Consider the following 24542-nt stretch of genomic DNA (forward strand, 5'->3'; position numbering starts at 1 on the left):
TGTACAGACATCCTGAGTGTGTCCTAGCCTGTTATCTCATGCTAATAGGGCTTCAACTTGTCACTAGACTGGCCTTTCTAATAGGCAAAGTTTAACACATTTCAGTGGTTCTCATTTTCTATGAAACAACGTTTTAATTTTAGCATTGCATGCAAAATTCTTCTTAAGCTCATCTTGACTTTTTTTTTTTGGTACCAGGGATCGAACTCAGGTCCCTCTGCTTGTGAGGCAGGCGGTGGAACCACTGAGCTAAATCCCCAGCCCTTAAGCTCATCTCTTACTCATTCAATACTATGTTCTTCCCTGCTCCCTCCTATGCCTGGTGCTCCAGGCCTGTTTGCATACCTTCATATATTAATATATTCTGTGTCATCTGATTCATTAGCCCCTCCTCTGGGTTTTCGATGTCCCTTTCCTTGATAACTCTAGGTGGAATTAGGTACTTACTTTTCTACATTTCTAATATATCCTCCCTTTCCAGCTTTTATCAGGTTTTTGTTTGGTTGCACTTCTCTCCACTTGACCTTGCCTTCTTAGAATGTTGGGTCTAGATCTTATTATCTTTGAAATCTTAGTTCTTGGAGCTTTCAATAAATGCTGAATAAATGAGAAATGAATCAAGTTTTGCTCTATAATCTACATTTTCCTTCCTAGAGCCAACAGTTCCCATTGAGGCTGCTGAGTTACTATAAGTAATTAGAAGTCATTATTCAGGACCCACACTTTTTTTTTTTTTTATCATGGTAGATTACTGTAGCTGACAGGGTAAGGGAAGGTAAGGTGGATTCTTTGCCTAGGATGAAGAAGAAAAAAACCCTTCTTTTCCTTAAGAGGAAACATTATCATTCTCTCTCAGCTAGATTACAGATAAAGTAGCCTGTAATGTGTATACTGGAAATAGAAGTACTAAATGATGGTATCATTACCTCTATAAGCTCTATCTGTGAAAACTTCATGTGATAGAAATTATTAGCTAACTCAATTTAGGATTTAAAATAAAATTTTTTTTTGGAACCGGGGATCGAACTCGGGTCCTTGTGCTTGCGCAGCAGGCAGCAAAACCACTGAGTTAAATCTCGGGCCCAAATAATGGCTTTTTTTTTTTTGGTACTGGGGATCGAACCTGGGTCCTCAGCTTTTGAGGCAGGTGGTGGAACCACTGAGCTAAATCCCCAGCCCTAAAATAAATTTATATTATGGATTGATTTTGTAATTATACAGTTATAATTTACATCATAAATATGGGATTATAGTAAATGAACTCTAAAACTCCTCTAACACATTGGAATCCATTCTTTGAAACTGTAAAGTTTCATTTGAAATTGTATTGATAACTTATATGTATCAGACTCTTAGAAACTATTACCAGATATGGAAAAGATAAATTATAGACGTATAAATGAGAAGCGAAAAGATAAAAAACTACATTACTTGGAGGAGAAAAAGCAGGTTAATTAACCTGCTTCATTAATGTAGTCAACAAACAAAAGAAAGTAAAGGTGATTATAACCCGGTAGTTTAAAGTTTGTATGATAAATTCCCTTTCCAGTAGCAGATACTCCTGTGAGGGAAGCAGTCAGCAACAGGCTATGTGCTTCTGGCTATGTCTCAAGGTGTGTCTGCTTCTACTCAACGTGAAGAAAAAGATGACACATCTACATTTGAATCTAGCTTACTGGTGTGTGTCCAAGATTCACATCTGCTCTGCGCAGTTCCCATTTACAACTCCTTGAAGTTCTGTCACAACTCTTCAGGTTTTCAGGGAATGACTGTTTTTTCCAATTCCTATCTGTCCAGGGGGAACCAAAGATAGCTTTGGGCCTAAAAGTTGAAAATTCCACCATTTTTTTTTTTTAAATCTTAGGAGGTCGTTTAGTTTACTATCAGATAGGAGCGGCATTTAAAAAGTTTAGTGGGTGAAGTCCCTGTAAGGTTTACTGACATAATGTGTTTTTATTATTTGATCTTGTAATTTGGAGCTTCTGTCTCACTAGGTCAATCTTAGGTAAACCCACCACACTACAGGTCATGTGATCCAGCCCGGGCGAGTAGGAGAGGCACTGGACATTTTCCTCTCCAAACAGGAGTGGGGTGGGAGTCAGGCAACTTCTATTCTAAGCTGTCCCCCTCGAGGGCTGCCTGTACAGTCACTCATAAAAGCTTACCTTTACTATAGCCATTTTTACCTTTAGTTCTTTTTTCAGGGGTCAGTGGAAGAGACCATAAAATTTTTTAATTTTTAAAATTTTTCTTCCTCTCACCTTCTCTAGTAGTAGGTGATGGTAACCAAAGAACTAAAGAGCATTCTGGAAATGTGTTGTTCCAACTTCTACAATTTTCTGCAACTCAGGAAGACTGGAAACAAGCGAGGTCTATGTGTGTAGAAGCAGGAAGGGATGAGCTGGGTCTGCTGCTTAGTCATGCTCCCCTGACACGTGCATGATGGGATTCTGGGAGGAGCCCTGTCCTCTTTGGCAGAAAAAGGGACAGCTGGGGAGTGAGGGAAAGACAAGTGGATTCAGAAGAGAGGAAGAGCCAGTGTTCTCTACAGCAGGGCTCTCCAACCCTCCAGGGCTTTGTGAATCTACTCGTGGTATGAACCTCAGTATACTCATCACTCCTTCCAAAAAACAAACAGAAGACTTTCTTGTTTTAATCCTCAAAAAGTTGTTACAGACTCTCCGTATTCTCCTTTGGTCAATGATACACAATGTTTTAATACTTATGTAAGAATATTGCATTCTTTTCTGGCTATATTCTTACTTTGTACTGGAAATATATGTGAGATTTTTTTTTTCTCTTTTACAAGCTCTGGCCTCAACTCATCACCAAAACAGCAAAGAGACTTTTTATTATATTTGTGACTTTTGCCATGATTCACTATCCATACAAATAGCCTAGTTGCTATAGAAACATAAGTATTAGAAAGCGGGCAGCAACTGGTGGCACAGGAGAAAGACATAAATAAAGTGGGGGAAATAAACCAGGGTATAGTGAAAGTGGCAATAAAACTTTTATTCTCAGTTACTTGGTAAGACCTTTACATCTAATATGACCATATCAAATTTAAGCAATAAAAAAAAAAAGAAATTCTCAATTTTTTTTAGCATTTGGAATCCTATCATTATTGTTTTTAGGTCTTTCTGAGGTAGAAATAAAAGTACATAGCATTTGGGGCTTTATTGTTTGACTAAAGTATAAAATTATGATCTCCTGAGCCATATTTATAAGCACTCTGTTACATACATTGTTAGTGGTGCTCTGGTTTGGCAAACATGAATGAGAAATGTCTCAAACCTCATTTCTGTTTATATTTCTACTATATTGGAGAATGATGTGCTGATTCAAGAAAAAATTTATGAGTTGGTTGTAGGCATCAATGACAGTGTGGTCTCAGCTTTGTTTCCTAATACAAAATTCAAGATGTGCAAACATCAACTTGCCATAGCCAAACATATTACCATCCATTTGTATTCACTAACAGCCTTAATCAACACAGCAGTTCTTACCCAACACAAACAAATGGTTAGCCTTTGAAGAAATACAAAATTAATGAATTCATTTTAATTACTCTCTCCCGCTGAGGGCTGTTAGCCTGTTTCTGTCAATGAGGAGTGTTACAGTGAAACCATTATATGTAAAAAATTCCTGAAGGCTTAAATGAAAGCCTCAAGACCTATGTCATGTCAAAAAGTAACCACTGTAGAAAATGCTTAAATTTGGTAGTAATGTCACAGGGGACAATTCATATTGATGTATATAATAGTTAAACTATGCAAAGTAGCTAACTAATAGTGTTTATGGTTCACTAGATATTGTTTTAGCAAATGTGTGTGGACACAAAATCTCATATAATTTTTACAGTTACTTAGTGAGGTAAGTCTTGTAATTATCCCCATTTTTAGCCAAGGCACAGGGAGCTGAAGAAACCTGTCAAGATCCTACAGTTAGAACATGATGATGCTAGTATAACAGGCCTGCTTGCTCTAGTGTCTACCAGTGATGGTGAACCTTTTAGAGCTTGCAATGATAAAAACAGCCTGCTGTGGCATGTGTGCCATAGGTTTGCCACCACTAGCAGGCTCATAACCACTTCACTATGTTGCCCTCAACTAGTTTCCTCCAAGAGTAAATAATTTATTTTAGTCTCAGCTAAGAAATGAGTGGGACCTTAGATGCTCTTTGTTCAATAAACTTACTTTTCCTTTTATTTAATTTCAAATTTGTCATTTTCATTTACTAAAGTTGACAAATTTCCTTATATTCAAAAGGACAGGTAAATCAAAGTCATGTGTACACCACAAAGCTCTATCATTTGTTATGTTTTTTTTTTGGGTAAAGAAGCCCACAGGTTCTTGTAACATAATGAAATCACTTCCCAGTGTGGGTGACAGATGATGTTCCACAGGGTTGGTGGCACTGATGGGACTGGTAAGAGATCCTCTAGAGTCAACGAATCTCTGGCAAACAAGCTGAAGAGCCAAAACACATGACCACTCCTCCCACAAGAATATTCTCTTGTAAATACCAGCCTGGATGCATCTGGGTTTGGTTTTATTTAGGAAACTTTGAGTGTTCCTTATTTCTTCATTTCCCCAGGAAAGGAAGAGAAGAGACCCCCCCCCCCATCTTCTTTGGTTTCTTTAAAACAATCACCATCACAGCCACCAAAAAAGATACAGTGCAAGACATACTCACACCCCTCTAAACAAGGCTCACATCTGGTTGGAAAGGTAGGCGTTCTCTTCGCCTCAAAGTTATGTGTGTATGATGAGGCTCATGATCTTCCTCAACAGAAACATACAGTGTAGGAGTGATTTGTGTTTCTTCCCTGGTAAGGGGCTCAATCAGCTTTCTCTTTGTACATATACTCAGCTACCTGAAAGCAACTACTCAACTCCATCTTCTCCATTTTGCTTAGTCTATATTGTTCTTGGCTTTTCCAGAAAATAATATTTTCAGGAATAATAGCTGAAGTTCCTAGACTTTAGGATGCTTGCTATAAGTATGAGTATTCTTCTATCCTTCTGAATCAACTGCAGGGAGTAATAATAAATATAGGTGAGAGAGGTGTTCTTGGGGGAGTACATTCATGAAGAAGTAATGGAAATTTGGGGAATGAGATATAATTTGAAAGGAATGTTCAAACTAATCATTGCTTTTTTGGGAGAGGCCAGGAAATATAACAGTATGAAATTTATAACATTAAATAAATGCATGAGATTCATATACATTTATCAAAAGAGGGGCAGAGTTTGCATATAATTGTTTTAGAGGGAATAAGAAACTAAAAACAAAGATTTCATGTTCAAATATAAAGGATATAAAGGAGTCTTAAAAGAAAAAACATATCTTTATGTTATGACATCAGAAGAGCAAGAAAAAAAAATCTCAAAAAAATGTTGTAGCCAAGTATTATGAACTAATTCAATGTGAACTTATATTCAATGCAATCTATCATTTAGATTAGGGTATCAGGTCATGGTCTTTGGCCCCGAGTTGTTGGCTACTTAGCATTTGCCTGTTCATTTAAGTTCTTGAAATACTCTTTCCGTAAATTCTAGTATGTCAGACTTTGATGCCTACACCTTTTCTGCTGCCCAAATGACTAAAATTTGGTAATGTTTTACTTACGAGAGCTTTTGAAGTCTTTCTTTTTCAGTCTCCTCCTCATCATGGTTCCACGTGGGCTAGTGGAGTAGAGGCTTCGAGGTAAAGTCCCCAAGTTCAGAGAGCTCAGGCTGTATGCACTCATGGAGGTAGGAGAGAAGGATGAAGACACCAGAGCTGCTGTAAGAGAGTAAAGACTTGGCACAGAGCACTCACAGGTGGGCATGAGCCTGCCACCCTTGCCAACCAGTAACGATCCAGAAAGACACACAGGACACAGAGTGATGGTTAGTAGCTACTCCAGCCAGACAGAGAGCAGGCCTCAGGAGCAGTGCTCTAGAATCTCAGAGTTGCAAGCATCTGTAAGTACTGAGGAACAGTGGGATCCTCAGAAGCACACAGGGACACAAAGACTCTGAAATTTGCTTTAGACAAAATACCCAGACATTAAAACAAGTTTTTCTCCATAAAAAACAACTCAATGCTTCAAATACTTAATCTCATTTTCACAGTTTCTAACATAAATTTCATAAGTGATTTCACATGCACAAAGATCTGTACTATTCTGAACTGTTATTTCCTGCAACACATATTACAGATTTTAAATATTTACACCCTTTCTTAAGGACAAATGCTTTCTAATGAAATAGAAAGACTTAGGAGATGTCAGAAATGACATGTTGCATATTACAAAAGAAGAAAAAGCACACAACACCCATGAAGCCAAAGATGAAATGAAACAGAGGAGGAAGGACTGAGAGCAGCATAAGCAGAAGAGCGAGACGAGAAAGCCGGGAACATTACGAGGGCTGTTTGGAGGAGGCGCTTTCGGGAAAGTCAGGGCGGGCACGCTGCAATGGTCAGGGTGGTGTGCATTATAGTGATGGCTGGGGTGAAGGCTGCACTGGTTGCTGGCCCAGGCGTCCCAGGGAAGTTGCCTGTCGCTTCTCTGAATTTTCACTGCCCACATGAAGTGATGATGAGAAATAAGAAAAACAAACACAGAACCAAAAAAAAAAAAAAAAAAAAAAGTAACTAAATCGCACAAATTAAAAAAAGTAACAAAAATGAAAGCTGCTTGCAAAGAAAAAAATTTATTTGGCTTTCTCCCTTTTCTCAGCGGTCAGCAAAACAGATGATTAACATCAGTGACATGGAAACTTTTCATCATCCCAAGAATAATGCGTGCCTTTCCTCATCCCATTTTTTCTCATTTTAAGATGACTATTGAATCAATTTCTAATCTTCTCCTGTGCTTCACACCAGAGATTAAAAACATTTTTTTAACTTAAAAGTCAGTCTCATAAAGATCTATGGCACATGATTAGTAATTAAAGATTTGCAAATCCTGACTAGCTAGTAGCACTTGTTTAGAGAAAAAGAAAAGATGGAACAATAAATCACATTGGTTCATGATTCCTGTGGCCAACTAGTCACACTTCACAATTTATTGTTCTGACATTTTAATTGTACTACAATCCATCACTTGAACTTGATTTTCCTCAACAATAAACCACTTTAATCATCTATCAGCACCAGAATCTTACTTGTATCCTGATTAATAAGGGCAAAAGTCTCAATATATTTTGACTTTTTTGGAAAAAGCATATTTCACTAAAAATATTTAATTCTTAAATTACTTCACATGTTCTCATATTCCCTTAAGGTAGCATAAAAATTTAATGAGAATTATTTCCAAGTTTTCATGTCCCTTTTATTTTTTAAAAATATAGATCATGTTTCCATTGTAATTTCAATGTTAAAATTTGATTTTCTAAACAGTGTTCTGAAATGTGAATCATATTTTGTACTATTCCTGACAGAATAATCTGAAGGAGTTAAAAATAACTATAAATGTTTGTTTCCTGCTTTTATGATTCTAATGTTAGTCCATGTGAATTACTGTCAAATAATTCACATGGACTCAAATACTATGTATGTATGAAGAGGAGGGCTATTTAGATACAAGTTGTACCTTCCATGAAATAGGCTTCATTGGCCTTTCTCCTCCTCTCTGGAGTGAGACACTACATGGAATGAAAACCCTAGCAGGGGATGCCACCCTGGAGTGAGGCAGACCTGGGCTTCAGTTCTACTTTCAGGCCTTACTCTTTGTATGACCCTGGCCAGGTACTCAGCCGATTCCAGCCTCAGTTTCCTTACATGTCAGCTGGAGGGTATGAAAGCATCTACTCTGCAGGACTGCTGTGAGAGTTATGCATGGAAGGAGCTCAGCATGATGCTGGTCCACAGAATAAAAACAAATGAGCTATGAGTAATAATATTGATTCTGCCAACTGTTCTACCTACCAATGGAAAATAAAGTGCCTTTTAAAGGAAATAGCGGTGTCTCTCACTCAATGAATTTCAATCACTAGGGACTCAAGTTTTAGGGGATCTGTCAGAAATCTCAGAAGAACACGTTCAGAGCCACTGTAATTTTATAGTCCTAAATCAATTGCCCCTTTCTTCTATCCCACTGTGCTTTCTGGTTGGACTCCTCTCTCCATCTTCTCTGTCCTAGTTCAGGCCACCATCACTTTCATCTAGACCACTAAAACACTCATGGACTAGGCTCCCTGATTCATATCCTTCACACCTGCTTTCAGGTATTCACACACAGCTAGGGTGATTTTTTAAATACAAGGTTAGATAGTATCACACTTGTTTAAATTGCTTACCATTAAAAAGAATAAAGAGTACAGTCCTTACACATCTCTTTATCTCCACGTGTGTCACTCTCCTCAACATTCATTTTTTAGCCACTCAGGTTTTTTGCCTGCCCTTAGAACATGCCAGGCCTCCTTTCTGCTCCAGTGCCTTTGCACTTGTGATTCTTTCTCCAATTGTATGGCTGGCTTCTTCTCATCAGTCAGGTCTCAGCTCAGGTGCCACCTCCTTAGAGAAGTTGCTGCTGACCTCCTGACTGAAGTGCTGCCTCGCCCATGTCATCACCTGCTGTTTTATATTCTTCATAGCACTTAATACTGAAATAGTTTTATCTTTGTAATATATTTGTAATGTTTATCTCTTTATACTGGGATGTACATTCTATAAAGATATGAATTATTCTGCCTGTCTCGCTCACTAGATATATCCTAACAACTAGCACAGTGCCTAAAATATAATGACTGATGAAGTAATGAATCAATAAATGAACCCAAGAATGAACAAGAATATCATTCAGAGTGTCCACATCCATACTGTGGCAGCATTTTCCTTTAGATCAAAGACTATTCCAGAGAAGTCCTTAGTGGATTCTCTTTCATCGTTTTTTACTTTGCGGGTATATGAGGCTACTTTTTAGCAAGATGCAGTTACTGGTGGGTCTGACTAATGTACAATCACAGCTGCTCTGTCTACTCTTAACAAAGCAGTTCTTCTGTATTTCAAATGAAGCTGGAGTGCAGTGAATGGACTTCAGAATTTAACGCCCACCTTTTTGATCAAGTTCTTTATTCAGTATTTTGAAAATGGGGCCTTTATTAGTAATGTCAAGCCCAATTAAGAAAGAAAGAAGATATTATTGAGCACTTATTGTATGCCTTGCACTGCACCATCTATAAGCAGGTTAAGTGCAGGTGATGGCCTGACAGTGATGGTGGCCTGAACTAGAGCAGCAGAGAGAGAAACCAAACCAGAGAGGGCAGTGGGATAGTAGGAAAAGACCAGATGGTTTAGGACTATAAACTTTCCCTTGACTTTGAACTATTATTAGAAACTAAATCTTCACACATGTGAAATAATTAAGAGACCAAAAAAATGATGTAAGATGATGCACAAAATTGCATGTCATGTATAATGAATGCAAAAGGTCTTCAACAAATAATGTAGGGCAGAGAAAAGAGTTACTGTCTCTTTGAATGTACCCTCCAAATCTGTTGTTTTACAGTGGTCTACTTGATACTCATATACTAGGTATCAGGAGTTTAATAAAAAGATGGTACATTTTTCCCATGCTCTTTCATTTTGTAAAGAACATTAAGAGGCATTCTCTAATTGTGCAATAGTGACAGCCTACTTCCGTGGAGTCCTTACTACATTCCAGTCACTGTGCCAAGTGCTTTTTCATGGATTAGCTCAGATAATGATCACAATATTCCTGTGAGGCAGCTCTTATTTTAACCTCTACCTTACAGATAAAGAACTTGAGGTACAAGAAATTTGTGTGACTTGGTTAGGGTCCTGAGTGGAGGAGCACCATTAAAGCTCTGGATATCTGTTCTAGAGTCCCCACCCTCAGCCATCATGCTACACTGCCTCTTCCCACAGGTGTACTTAATTCCCCTCCCTGTTTCAGAGAAGTAAACAGAAAGTTTAAAACACAGTGCTTCCCACATTGTTTGTTGGTGACATCACTATTGCAGTCCTAAGAAGTATGTGACATAGAAGATGCTGTCTTTATTTTTCCCCTCTCATTGGATCTGCTTGTTCTGCCCAGGACAACCAAGAAAACTAGTGAAAGCAGCTTTCATGGCTTGGCCTGAAGCTCACAGAGGGGAACGTCCTCCTGATACTGAATGTATCAAACCTAGTGACTCTGGTCACATTATCTTTTGAAAAGTCTCAGTTTCCTTCAATCACAATTATATTTCTCAACAGTCCACAGTAGAAACAATTTTTAACTTCACTGAAAACTTTTATTTTTCTTTCTCCCTCCCTTCCTTCTTTTTTTCCTTACTCTCTAGGTGCTAGGGAAAGAATCTAGGACCTCGTGAGTGCTAGGCAAGCACTCTACCCCTGAGCTACATTCGCAGCCCTGAAAACTTATTTTTTAGCTTAATGTTGCCTCCTACCATTAAAAGCAACCAATGATTTTGACATTACTCTGAAAACATTGTGAATGCTTTGCTGCTATCAAAATTTGGGAAATATGTCTCCATCTACCCTTGGGCTTAGAGAAACACTATTCAGGCATCAGAGATCTTGAAAAAAACAACCAGAAATTTCTTGTGGAAAAAAGGTAAATTATGTCAAACTCCACTAAACAAAAATAGAAGTTTTAGAATTGCAAACACAACGAAACAATGTGTTTGTATTATTTTTCCTTCTTGATTATGATTTAATTATGCTTAGGAGTCAGTATTTATTTCCTTTTGCAAATGCAAGTCTGATTTTACTGTAAAATGCAGAGGTTATGTCTGTAAGCGTAAGGAAGATGATAAATTATTTTTAGCAATAGTTTATGATGGGATCAGAAGCGAGAGTTACTTAAACTGTCAGCCTCCTACCTCGCACATATAAATAACATCAAGTTTTATAGTGAAGAAAACGTGCTTTTCCATACATTTTAGTATTTAAATTCAGTTTTTAAACTGTCTTGGCAAATAAATGTTTAATATTTCAAATTGGAAACTATTTATGATAGGTACACAGGGCAAATCAAAGTTAAATAAATGAAGCTGCAAAAGGGAGTAACATTTTTCAAGGGTATGCTACACATTCCCAATTCACTGATATCAGAATTTAGCAAGCAAAATACTATGCTGAAAGAGTACTACACAGAGTTCTTCTTATATATTCTGTGCTTCAAATCCAAAGGTGACTTCAGGTTAATTTAGAAGAAACTTAAACAGTTTTAGGAACTTCTCAGCCAGTGTGTAGGAAAGGCCTGTAGGGGCTACTGGTGGGAACACTCATATTTCCATGGACGTCACCTTCCCTGAGTTCCTTAGCATTGCTATTCAACTGATGCTGATTTTCCTTTCTAGCCTATGCTGCATCGTTTCTCTACTCCAATGTGTAAAATTAAAATCCAATAAGGGTGACATTGTACTAGAGATTTTCATTAGCTCCAGGGCTAAGTTCCATTTAATTAAAAAGGTTGCATTCAGCTGACTCCTTCAGTATGAGAATTATCTGCCCCCACTTTCATTTTTCTAGCTTCAGAGAAGGGCAGTGCAGTTTAGATGTGGGAAACACATAATAAAAATGATCTCCTCACAAGAAAAACTTCAATATTAAAGGACACTATGCTCTCTCTAAATATACAAAAACGCATTGTCTCTTTTTTAGGCTACACATGCCGATACTAGGGAGGCTTCCTGTAAAAGGAATAACTAAGGAGAGTATTTGGTTTAAGGAACAAGAAGACTTGGAACAAAAAACCTCACTGGAGAGCCTGACTTCATTTGATTTGGGGCTCAAAGTCCCTTTTCTTATAACAGGTTTTGTTTAAACATGCCCAGGTGGATGGTATATAAATTCTCTGCAGACATATCTCTGAACTTTAGAGAAGTGAAAATGCAGCTTCCCTCAGTGACATTTTTAAACTGAATATATGGAGTAAGAAATTTTGATTGTCTCTGGAAAACAGACTAAATATAAAGAAAGTCAGCCTTTCATACAACTAGGCGTTTCATACTAAACATTTGAAAGGTCTGTTATTAACATCAATTTTGTTTAAAAAACTAAATTTACTACTTGTCTCAATTATCATTCATGAAGACTGGAAATCAAATACCAGGAAATCAAATTATTTCTCTTCTTGTCTCTCTTACTTTGCACCAGACTTTTAAAAAATAATAATGATGAAGAGTACTAGCCTACTCAAATAGTAGTTCTTTCTTCAATTTTGGGGTTTCCACTAAATTATGTGTGGCTTGGGAAAAGGGATTTGGATGATGAGACAGAGTAAACAAAGATAACTTGTTGCTTTGAAAAGAAATGATAAAGGCAGAATTAAACTCAGTATTCCTCTGCTTTCCAACTTTCTGGATGAGGCAACAACTGTAAGAGCAAGAGAAAGAGATTTATCCGAAGAGCTCCTCTCACCATGGTCAGGTCCCTTCAGGGCCAGGCGGGTCTGATGGTGGGGAAGAATCTCAAGCTTGACCTGGTCCATGGTGTTCGCCAGGAACTGGGTTGCTTCTGCTAGTGTACAGTACTCCATGCTGGTGCCATCGATGGAGAGGATGTGATCCCCCACATGCAATGCACCACATCTAAGGAAGAAAAAACACAGGATAGTGAGGTGTCTTCCTCTTTGGAACTCGACTTTCATGTCCTTCAAAGAATTTCACACAGTTTTCATTTACTTCAAAAAAAAGAAAAGTTTCAGTAGTATAGGAAACACCATCTGTCACGTTTTAGGTACCCGGAGTGTGCATTGTAGTGTAAAATCTCATGGAGAATATAGAAAAATGCAAAGAAATGTTTTCTCTTGTCCTTCTTGTGATAATACCATTTGGGAGTCATGGTGCTGAACACTGAAGAGAAGTGAGCAAGAGAAGAGCAAGAAAAGGAAATTTTTCCCCTTGATTTTTTTTTCTGTTTTTCTTCCTAGACTTTTCTATTAACATGAGTTGGTAAATATTCAGATTCTCAAGCCAGGGCTAACAGAATTGGAATAGGGTCATTTTTATGTGTGAATGGAGTAAGTTGGGGAAATTCAGTTACTACTTCCTCAGAATCCTTTCATATAAGCCCCCAGATCACCAGTATTTTATTTTTGTGCATGATTTTGTTATTTCAGAGTTAAACAGTTATTAGTACAAAAGCTCTCAATGACAATTAAAATTATGCAGGAGTTGAGTGAGTAATAAAACCAGGCCTGCATGGTGAGTCAAAGGGAAAGCTGGGGGTGGGGCTAGCTGCTACATCTTGCTGAACTCAAGAGACTGGCTACTGGATGAGTTGAGAAAAGCAAACACAGCAGTCAGCATCCCGACGTACCAGTCAAGTGGACAGCTCCTTAAACTGGTTACCCCCTGTGGAATGGGAAAAAACAGAGGGAGAGAATTAAAGCATCCTGCACCATTGAGCTGGAGACACCCCTGGATCGATGGCTGCCACTGCTAAATGACTGCACAGAGGGCAGGACCACCATGGAGCTGCAGACTGATCACGACCAGGGCTGCTGCAGGTCCTTGGACCACAGTCAGAGAATGTCCAGGTGGGGCGAGGGTACGTGCAGAATGGGCCAGAAGGCACAGGACAGACTGGTGGTTTGGGTACTTCTAAAAATCTCCAGTTTGAATGGTCTACTCCTCAAGATAAAAGCATTTTAAGTCATCCTTTCCATCTAAAAATATTAATCCATGTTGATTTACTTGGAGTGTTTCAGCTATGTAAACTGGGAGTTTTCTCACCAGGAGCTGCAGAATAATTTATTAGGTGGGAAGACACTCTTTTTTTTCCCTTTCCCTTTTACCTTGCAAGTCCAAAATATTAACTGGGAAAATAAATTTTATTTTTATTGTGACTTTGGAATGAATGATGTTTCAATGAATCCTTGAAGATTGTGAAACTATAATATTAATGTACTATGACAGTAGCAGGTCTGTCTTTAAAGACTGCACTATTTAAAAAATAGTGTTCTATTTATTTAAGAAAAAAAGGAACAAAATTTTATTGTAGCAGGACCTAATTGTTAACAATTCAAGAAACTCTATGACTTCTCTCCATGGGACTTAATAAAGGTCAGTTCAGCTATCCTATATCAAGAAGAGACAATTACCCCAGGACACAGTAAGAAAACTTGTTTAGCTGTTGTTTTTTTTTCTCCTATCACTAAGGGTCACACCAAACATCTGGATAAAGTGACATTACATCATGAGGTAGCTGATAACATAGGTAAAATTTTAAGCCCTACAACATTAGCTTGCTTTCCTGACACTTATGTAAAATGGCAAGACAGCTATATTTTCACTGTTTGTGTGGATATGTATGAGGTTGAGTGTATGTATTACATATGTGAGTACACACATATAATTTTTAAACACACCTGTAAGTTTGAAAAGGAGGCACTTTCTATGACACTCACCTGTCTGCAATACTTGCAGATTTGATTTTGTCTATGACAATGACCTGTTTGTTACAGCACATCGAGGTAGTTAGAGCAACCCCAAGGCTGGCACCGGGAGTTTTGGCAACTTCAACTAGCAGTGGCCCGGATGCTGTTGCCACAGTATCTGTCAAAGAACAAATTTCAGGAAATAAAACAAAGTAAAATAAACAAGCAAACAGATAAAAGAAAAAGAGAACGTTTAGTCTGATGTCAGCCTATTAATTTTATCCCTGAAACTTGGGCTTTCTTCCTTATATCATAGATTTCTTCCATATATCATCCTCACAGCCAGTGGTACCTGAGGGTACCTCTTAGGGCACCTGTTCCACCCAGTTTGCATCAAAGTAATATGTGCACATGTTAATCACTTAAATTAGATTTTAACCTTCACACCAGTTCAGGTAATGGCTTATGTATCTTTATGCCATTCACACTGCTACCATGCCTCACACATACTAGGTCTCTCAATAAATGTTTAAAATTTAATTAATCAATTCAATAAATATCTAGCACCTATTACAAATAAATAGATGGATGCCAAGGTTGATAAAGAAAGGATAGGCTGAAGAAAGGATGAAAGGGAAAAGGAAGGAAGGATAAATAGAAGAATGGATGGATGGTAATGGATGATGGATAGATGGATGATGTCTCTAATTTGTCAAAAGGGAATAGGTAAACTAAGTGGAATTTGTAAGCCCTTGGAACTTTCTCAATTCTCTATTTGATTTAGCATCACTTCCTGATCAGGAATGACTTTATATAGGCTTTAGTTTTGGCTTGGAACATTATGCATTTCTTCAACTCCTACTGACCAGTATAGATACCAGTATAAGCAATAATTCCTCTGGAAGCTTCTCCAACTCATAATTTGGTAAGATGCTCTTTACATGTGCTCCTAAAGCCTGTGTTAGTTCTTCTGTTGTAGCACACAGCTCATAATTGTCAATTTGGATTACATCTCTGTCTTTTGCCAGATTTTGAGCTTGTTTTGTAGCAGAGACTATGTGTTGTCAACCACAGAGTTCTCAGTGCCTGCCATAATGATTAGCACACAGGAGATAAATAACAGTTGTAGAATAAATGCAAGAACAAATAAGAAAGTTCTCAATGTCTCTTAAAGCCCTAAAGAGCCTTGCAAACGAAAGGTCCTGAGTTTGATCCCCAGTACCAAAAAACAAAAATCCCAAAAGAAAGGGTTGTTATATGGAGAAGAGTCCTGGACATGGAGTTAAAACATTTGTGTTTAATTCTCATTTTCACAATACTTTGGTTTTATGGGACCTTAGACAGTTACTAAAACATTCTTAGTCCAACTGCTTACCTCTAAAATGGTATTTTTCCACAATGTTTATTACAATCAATGCAATCTATACTTAAAGCATTTTTCTATGTATGTAGAATATTATTGAGACACTATGACCTCAACTATTTGAGTCATCCCATTTTTCAAGACTACATATTGGTCTATATTTTTCTGCTTTTCTGCTGTGCTAGTGTTTGAGATTTCATTAATCAATTTTGTTTTTTCACAAGTACATCTTCATCACCAAGGCAACACGCAGAGAGAGTGAACCGGGAAATCTGTTTTTCTATGGCTGAAGCTAAGGTGGTATGCACTGATTCATGAAGATGAATGGTCTATGTGAGAGGGCTCTCTTCAGTTTGAGATAAAACAAGGTGTTTCTTCAATAAGGTAAAGATGAGAACACACATGGCAACCACATACATATTTCAGTGCTACAGATCTTGTACATGTTGTGTTTCCTATAATATTGAAATAACTTAGTCCTAAAGAAGGGAACATTATAACCTGTATCATTTCCTATCAGTTCCAGTGCAGAGTCTCATTAATATAAGCTGGGAGGAACCATATCGTAACATAACCAGAGGGACTTCTGGTTCTTAGGTGATATGGCTGTTCATCCCAGAGCCTGTGGTTAATTCACTCACGAGCCGAACTCTTTGGTGGTGGTTACTCTCTGGTTTTGTTCACCTTGTTGTATTAAGTGCCCTGGCCTCCTGACATCAGTCTAGGGCCAATGACATAACCTTGCTTTTCTCTCTGCTTCTCCATTACCTGCTTTGTTTCTGTCTAGAGCCTCATGTGGTCAGGGTGCTGCCCAGGGTCCTCCTTACTCTCACCCTGGAGTCTATACTGAGTGGCCCCTGTGCTATATGCAACAATGGTTTGCAATGCATCTGCCTTGATTGGGTTTCCCAGTAAAGAATTTTGGTTAGTCCCCAAAGGCTTTGCTTTAGTTGTGCCTATCTCTCAATTCTGACAGACAGTTGTCTGCTGCTGAGGCAGGCACACCCTTGATGCCTCTATTTTCCCCATGGCTGGCTGTCCTCATCCTGAGCAAGCACCTGGGCAGCCTGTACTGCTCTGGTCAAGCCTCTCATGACCTCTAACCCAGCAGGCACTTTTATCACATTATGTTTCTGGAACTTTAAAATGACCAACTTTTTATTTCTCAGAATTCTTCCTATAGTATTATTGGATTTTAACAGATTTGTGAGATGACAATCAGTTATGTTTTTCCTCATGGTTCTCAGTAAGTTTGTTTTGCTTAGCAGATGAATGTAATAAAGTTTCCATAGTAATTATCACCAAATGTCTTGATCTTTCCATTTGATACCTCAAACCGAAAATTCTGCAACATGAAACTTCGTTTTCATTTACAAAATTATTTAAAATATTGCATAAAATCACCTTCAGCTATGTGTATAAGGTATATATGAAACATGAATAGATTTCATGTTTATACTTGGGTCTCACCCACAAAATATGTCATTATGTACATGCAAATATTCTAAAATCTGAAAAAATTCCAAATCTAAGACATTTTGGGTCACAAGCATTTTGAATAAGGAATACCCAGCCTTTATTATGATTAAGTGTCAGAGTATTTAAGGAGGTCATCAAGCTATTCCTTTTTCCTGACTGCCAGATGTGTCAAAGTATAGAAACTTGTATTTTTGTATGATTTTAATGATTCAAATATAGTGAAGAATTAATATTAAATTTTTCTTTTAGAAAGAAAGATAGGAGCAAGGATATAAAGAAATTGAGGGAAAAGATTCCAGATCTTTTGCCACCATTGCTTTAGAGGGGAGGGAGATGCCTCAGTCAATGGAAACTGGAGTAGGTGTCTCTCCTTCCTATTAAGGCATTAAAGGAATAGTAAGTGCAGTACTTTTGCATGGGGAAGCAAGTGTGCAATTAATAAGTTCTCTTAAATTTAAAGTAGAAAGCTTCAGAATTCCCAGAAAAGTAAAATTTAATGTCATATTTAAGGAAAGAGACTGTGCGGCTCAGGGCCGGAGGCCTGGAAGGTGGTCCTTACTATGCCACCAACTTGTCATGTGACTCAATACCAGTAGAAGATCCCTCTCTCTGAGAAGCAACGAATCTATAGAGAAACAAAGATGCTAGTCAAGTAAGAGACAATTGTCCAGCTAGAGAAAAGGAAAGAAAGGTAAGCAGTATTATAAATACACAGTAGCTAGATCTTCTAGCAAGAAACTCTGAAAGATATATCTCTCATGGAGGGTTTATACACAGATGGTGTCAAATAATGCAATGGGTAATGCCCTACACATATGTTTATAGTAGGATGCAGAGGGGGTTCCCTGATCAAGGCTGAGGCAACAAGAGTGAAAAGTAAATCAATGACAGTGTCTCCAGAAGAGAACAAACTGGGGCATTGGTCAACTTTATCTAAAGACAGATGCTAAGGTAAACTGGTTGCCTCACTTAGGTTTCTAACAGAAGGTGGATGTTAGACACTTCAATAAGGTTGATGATGGTATGCTGGCATTTTATGCAGGTGTCAAAAGTGTCAAAAATCCACAGAAATTCAGCTAATGCTGCCTGTCCTTGAAAGCTATAGAAAAGCAGTCATTATTACCAAATAATGACGCCAGATGTCAAGGGAATGGCAGTAACAGTAGAGCAAGATGAGTTGGCATGGTCAGGATGAGTTTATTACATGAGACAGAATTTGATCTCAATGTTTTCCAGCTGATTTTATTTTAATTGGCCCTAGAAAACAACAAAACTATTTTAGCAAGTACTGCTTTCCAGCATTACCCATGTGGCAGTTACTTTTTGCATCACAGAAGGGGATCTACAGAGCATTAACATTTAATTGATTATTAGCCTTTTCTGGCAATTGCTTTCTATAATAAATATTTCCCCACAACAACATCAAGGAGTACACACTACCTTATGTTGTTAAGCCTGTTTCCCTAGCTGCTACCCAGTTGCATTCACAGAGGACCTTATGAAAAGTAGGACTGCAAACCCCCTAGCTTTATTCCAAGATGTTTAACAAGATGCAAGGGAAAAATAAAAAGAAGCAGATGGGGTGGATGAATGGGCAACTCCTATTTAAGAGAGTGCAAGAGAAAAAATTGGAGTTTGTCAAAATGAGGAAAATAAACAGAAGAAAAATCAGGAAGAAATAACCAAGAGCCTATCCCTAGATAGATGATTAGTTTATTCTGCTGAAGTGAAGTGTGGTTGAAAAAAATGGTTCATGGAGGCATAAATTATTCATGGTTAAAGACATCTCAGTCATTAAGATATTTACACCACGAGTGAAATCCTTGCATGCTGTGTTGATTTATGAGCTACATAATTACACGAGATACGCTGATGACTGTTTGCATGGGAAATACTGAGCCCTGCATTTCAATGAGTGCTACTCTTGATTAGAATTTCCTGGGAATGGCAGAGAGACCACATGGTAAAAGTACCTTTTAAAGACTTTTCAACTTACCCATTTATTAAAAAGTGGTACTTTGGTTCATGAATGCTTTTGTTTGCAAACAATTTGGCTTGCAAACAGAAGCATTTGACAAAATTTGGTTTTGAGAACTCTGCATCAAGTGTCATTTTTTCCAGAATTATGGAACAAATTAAGTTCATGAACCTAGGTACCACTGTAGTTTGATTAATGATATTCACGTAATGCTTCTAATAGTTTCAATCCTTTTCAGATAAGCAAAAATTTCAACAAATTTTGTAGTTTTTTAAAAAATTGTGATTTTTTTTTTTTTTTTTAGTTTTTTGAGACAGGGTCTCATTATGTAGCCTAGGCTAGCCTTGAACTCACTGTGTAGCCCAGGATGCCTCGAAGTCACGGCAATCTTCCTGCCTCAGCTTCCCAAGTGCTGGGATCACAGGCATGCGCCAAAACGCCCAGCTAGTATTTTTGTTTTTAAAATATAATATTCAGGAAATACTCAGATCAAAGATCAAAGATCAAAGAATACTTCTATGCTTACATGAGCTCCATCCTAACTCCTAACTTTTCTGGAGAGTTAAAAGAGATAACAGGAGCATTTATTGTATTGCAGGAAGAGTTCAAAGCATGTGGAACTCATAACACACTCCATACTTGATTGAGTTTGGATAAAGCATTGTTGCTGACTCTCGTTCTCTACAGCAGGGATATCCTAGTAACTTTATTAGCTTTGGAATGACTGACATATAAAAAGGCACAGAGAATGCATAAACTATAAGTTGCAGCTCAATAAATTTTCATACATTGAACACATTTGTGTAATCACACCCAGATCTAGAAACAGAACATTATCAGAGTCCAAAGAATTCTCTCCTATATACTCCTTTAAATCACTGCCCCATTCCAAGGTAACTACCCATTAGGCTGACCTCTAACAGCATAGGTTGACCTTGCTTATTCTTTAACATATGCTCAGTTTGGCTTCTTTTGCTTAAAGATGCATATTGTTGTAGTAGTTTTCTATCATTTATCCTCATTGCTGTATATTATTTCCAAGGTGAATACGCCATAATTTATCCATTTAAATTTATCTATTTAGATATTTTCTTGGTTTGTGACTGTTACAAATATTGCTGCCATGAACACTCTAGTATGTCTTTTAGTAGACATGGGTATGTATTTCTGTGGAAGTCAGAAGCAGGGGTATAAATTTTGGGCTATAGGGCATGCATGTGCTCAGCTTCTATAGAACCTGTCAAAGAATTTTCCAAAAGAGTTGTATGCATTTACTTTTCCACCAGCAGGGAGTGAAGAGTTTTAGCTGCTCCACTGTTTTCCACCTCTTGCTGTCATCAGTCTTTCCACCTACCCATTTCAGTGGTGTGTGTAGTGATATTATCATTTGGTTTCAATTTGCAGTTCCCTGATAACTAAGGTAGTTGAACAGTTTTTCATAAACTTATGGGCTATTTGAAAATTGTCCTTTGTAGACTGTTCAAATGTTTTCCCCAATTTTCTCTTAAGTTGTCTGGCAACTTAAGAATTAAAAAAAACTATATTCTCATATGAATGATCAGTGACAATATGGTTTGCAAATATATTTTCCTCATATATGACTTACCATTATAGATATTTACTGGTGTCTTTTTGATGAACAGAAGTTCTTAATTATTCATTTTTTAGGGTTATAACTCATGTTGTACTTAAAAAATGTTTGCCCATTTAAAACTCATTATGAAGTTCTGCTATGCTTTTTCAAGAGTCTTTTTAAAATTTAACGTTATGTTTGGCTTAATAATCCATCTGGGGAATTGATTTCTACATGTTGTGTGGGGTGGAATAGGCCCAAGATATATTTTCTCCACGCAGATATAACAATCATTATTTTCAGAAAAGATCTTTTTTTTTCCCTCTTTGCGTTGTAATGTTACTTGTTATAAATCAGATGACTAAATGTATACATATATTACTAGGAACTCTCTTTGTCCATCTTAGGCCAGTGATACTTATTTTAATTACATTAGCCTCTTAATAGATCTTGATATCTGAGAGTGTTAGTTCTCTGGTTTTGTTGTTCTTCCTGGTGGTGTTGACTCTTCTTAACCCTTTGTGGATTTGTGTTTTACTGTATATGTAAGGTAGAGGAAACGAGAGCTCAGTAACTAAATAAGGGAGAAAACTGAAGAGCCTGCCAAGGGAATAGTAATATGTGAAATAATCATGTTAGGATTAATATGACAGGTTTCAGTATTAAATTTGATAGGCTGGCATAATTTTTATGGATATTTAAGCATGCTTTGTAGAACACTAATAAAAGTCTCTAATTTCTAAGGTGTTAATGTAATTAAATAGTAAAGAATTTTTAAACTTTTAGAGTAGAGGATAAAAAGGCAGGTCAGAAAATTTCTTAAAGAGCTTTCTGAGCTCTGGCAGAGTGACTTGGGACATATTTTTAGACACCACAAGTTCTAGAAGGTTCCATTTTCATTGACAGTACTAATAAAAAGATTTTCAAAAGAGGGTATACTTCTATCAGGAGAAATCTTTCAGCAAACTCAAAGTTAGTATCTTTATCTGATTTAAGAAGTATAAACAATCCAATCAATATATTACTTAAGTGACCAGTACCACTTTTAAGGTAAAGTAGAAATATTTACTGCCACAATGCAAATCCTTTGTCTTCCCCATTAAAAATATTTGGCATATTACACATAGCTGCTGCTCAACCATCATATTCTATGTCATCCTTCTCCAAAATGCTTGATTCCCTCTCAGTTTAAAAATAGTCACTATCAGAGTTTTCTGGGTTTGATAAGTGATCCACACAGAAAATGAAACGATTCTCCATGAAGCTCTGCTGAGACAGAGAAACTGCTAACGTAGGAGTAAGTGTCTGCCAGTAAGTGTCTGAAAAAGAATTCTTACTACTTAGGGTGCTTAACCTCCCAAGACCGGGAAGGAAAAGTGAGTCAATGGCTCAATAGCAAGATGAAAGTCCCTCTGACATCCTATATGTTTACAGTACAAAAACAATGTATTCTAGTTTTCCAAAATCCAGACCTGAAATCAAATAAATGAATATCAACCACTCAGCTATCCTAAAAGTCAATTTACTTGGAAGTTGTCAAAACTGTACTTTGAAATATTTAAAACACCTATTTTTATACTCTGGTTTCTCTTCAGATCGTATAAATCTTTCGCCTTTTAAAACACCTATTTTTCCTAACCAATCTCCTTGAATTTTTGTAGGAGGCAGACATAATATTGAAAACAAACACACACTAGGCAAATATACCAGTTTAAAAGATATACCTAGGTTAAGAAAAGAAACAACTTGGGCATCATGTGTTAAAACAATGTCAGTGAGGAAGCAAAGGAATCATGACCACATCCCAGAGCAAAGCACCAAGAAGCCCCCTAGCATGGATCTACGAGACCACTGCACAGGAATAACAAGCTCAAAGCCTATTGTCTTGAACCTAGTGGGGCCTCAAAGAACACTCACTTATAATCATTGAGTGAGTGAAATTTCCAATTAGAAAAACTTGACATATAGCTAGAAGAGATAACAAATAAGCTGGATATCAGAACAAAAAGAATTAAAATAAGCCAGAGTGATGGGTGAATATTTAAAAATTACTATTTATAAGGACTAAAAGGTATAATAGATAATTTGAAATAGAAAGAAAAGGGGAAAAGGGGAAGGGGAAATAGAAGGGTAGGGGAAAGGAAAGAAGGGAATGAAATTAATATGAAAAAATGAAAAAATGGAAACAAAGTCTTTGTAAATAGGGAGGGATGGAGGGGTTGAAGGGAGGGCAGGGGAAGGGGGAAAAATAAGAACCAAGAGAGATTATGTAAGGATGCAAATTTCCAATGATGAATGTCATTATATTGTATACCTAAAATGTACCAATAAAATAAAATTTTAAAAATTACTATTTACTATTCTTTACATTTTTCCCCCCTGGTACCAGGGATCAAACTCAGGTGGTGCTTTTAAGGTGCTTGCAAACTGGTGCTTGCAAGGCAGGCTTGGTGCCACTGAGCTAAATCCCAGGCCCCTATTCTCTACATTTTATGGTGAGTTACAGTTTACAAAATATTTTCACATATATCATTTATTGCTCACAAAACTCTTTAAGATGAGCCTGGGGATTTAAAAAGTTTTGTAGGTGACACTAATGTGCAGTGAGGGGTGAGAATGATTGGTCTATGCTTGGTTTGTAGTAAGTTGTACAGTATCAGAGGGTTCACTCTGAGTTTGGTAAGGAATGTCTTGAAGGCCCCTCAGATTGGAGAGTGGTCCAAGTAAATGAGGTTGATATTTGATTATGGTGGGGTATTAACAATTTTTAGATCAGTGTCTCCTTGGAGCCTTAGGTTACTTTAGAAAATATTTTGAACATTATATTTTCACCTGTTTGGTGAGATAGGTCTTCACCAGGCATCTGTTTCTTGACCAGGTTTTCTATAGGAGGGGTATTTGAAAGTGGTAGATAGCACATTATGTCACTATAGGATATATGCCACTGTGGGCTATATCTTCACTGATAGGAATTGAGGCAACTCCTAAAACACTTTAAAGGGCCAAAGAAAGAAACTTTTCTAAATATAAATAGTAGAGAGAAGAGCTAACTAGTTCTCTGGGAATTTGATGATATGTGGAGTGCCATTACACATACTATGGCTTGGATGTGGTTTGTTCCCCAAGGGTTCATGTATTGGAAGGTTGGTCCCAGTGTGGAGCTGTGAGAGGTGATGGAAACTTTATGAGGTGGAATCTAGTGGGGGAGTCCTTAGGTCACTGAGAATGCTCCTCTTGGAAGAGAATTCTGGTCTCTTCATGTGAGTTCTCGTAACAATAAGTTGTCGGAGAGAGCCTGACCCCTGAATTATTTGGCTTCACGGCTAGTGATGTGATTGCTTACCATTCTATCACTACGTTATCTGCTATGGGCCTTCACCAGAGAACAAATTGATGACGCTGACTGACCTTGCACTTATACCCCTAGAACTATGAGAGATAAATGAACCCTTTCTTGGGGACTGGGGATTTAGATCAGTGGTGCCACCACCTGCCTCATAAGCACAAGGTCCTGAGTTAGATCGCTTGTACCAAAACATAAACAAACAAACAAACAAAAAACCCTTTCTCTTTATAAAGTAGACTGCCTCAAGGATTTCATAATAGTAATAAAAAAGAACTCATATATTGTGTACATATCCAGAGTTAAGGAAGGAAAGAGCCTTCACCACATTGTTCCATTTTGGAATCTTCATTGTCGAGATTTTAATGATGCTGTAGGATCACTCAAGACATCTTTACTATGTTAAGAATTAAATGCAGACCTTACTTTGAGAGTATACCTGTGTTCCTTTTCCTGGGCTAC

At 37.5% G+C, this 24542-nt stretch overlaps 1 protein-coding gene across 17 annotated transcripts in view; it reads right to left on the reverse strand.

Annotated features, from left to right (window-relative positions):
• Nucleotides 1-24542, reverse strand: part of Grip1 (glutamate receptor interacting protein 1) — a 661025-nt gene that overhangs the window by 82969 nt on the left and 553514 nt on the right. For 10 of the 17 annotated variants that reach the window (XR_015443415.1, XM_087192377.1, XM_087192373.1 and 7 more), the window contains 4 exons: nt 14375-14522; nt 12385-12554; nt 6415-6570; nt 5635-5790 (listed from right to left, as the gene is read on the reverse strand). Coding sequence is in view for 16 of the 17 variants with exons in the window: in XM_087192377.1 (XP_087048503.1) it covers nt 5635-5790; nt 6415-6570; nt 12385-12554; nt 14375-14522 (630 nt within the window). In the remaining variant the exon portion in view is untranslated. The remainder of the gene's footprint in view (nt 1-5634; nt 5791-6414; nt 6571-12384; nt 12555-14374; nt 14523-24542) is intronic. The other 7 variants (XM_021241552.2, XM_087192376.1, XM_087192382.1 and 4 more) reach the window with 3 other exon arrangements.

The sequence above is a fragment of the Heterocephalus glaber genome, unplaced genomic scaffold (assembly GCF_053883595.1).
Source record: "Heterocephalus glaber isolate CG9 unplaced genomic scaffold, H.glaber_assembly_v1.0 deba00001569, whole genome shotgun sequence".
In the NCBI taxonomy this organism is placed as follows: Eukaryota; Metazoa; Chordata; class Mammalia; order Rodentia; family Bathyergidae; genus Heterocephalus; species Heterocephalus glaber.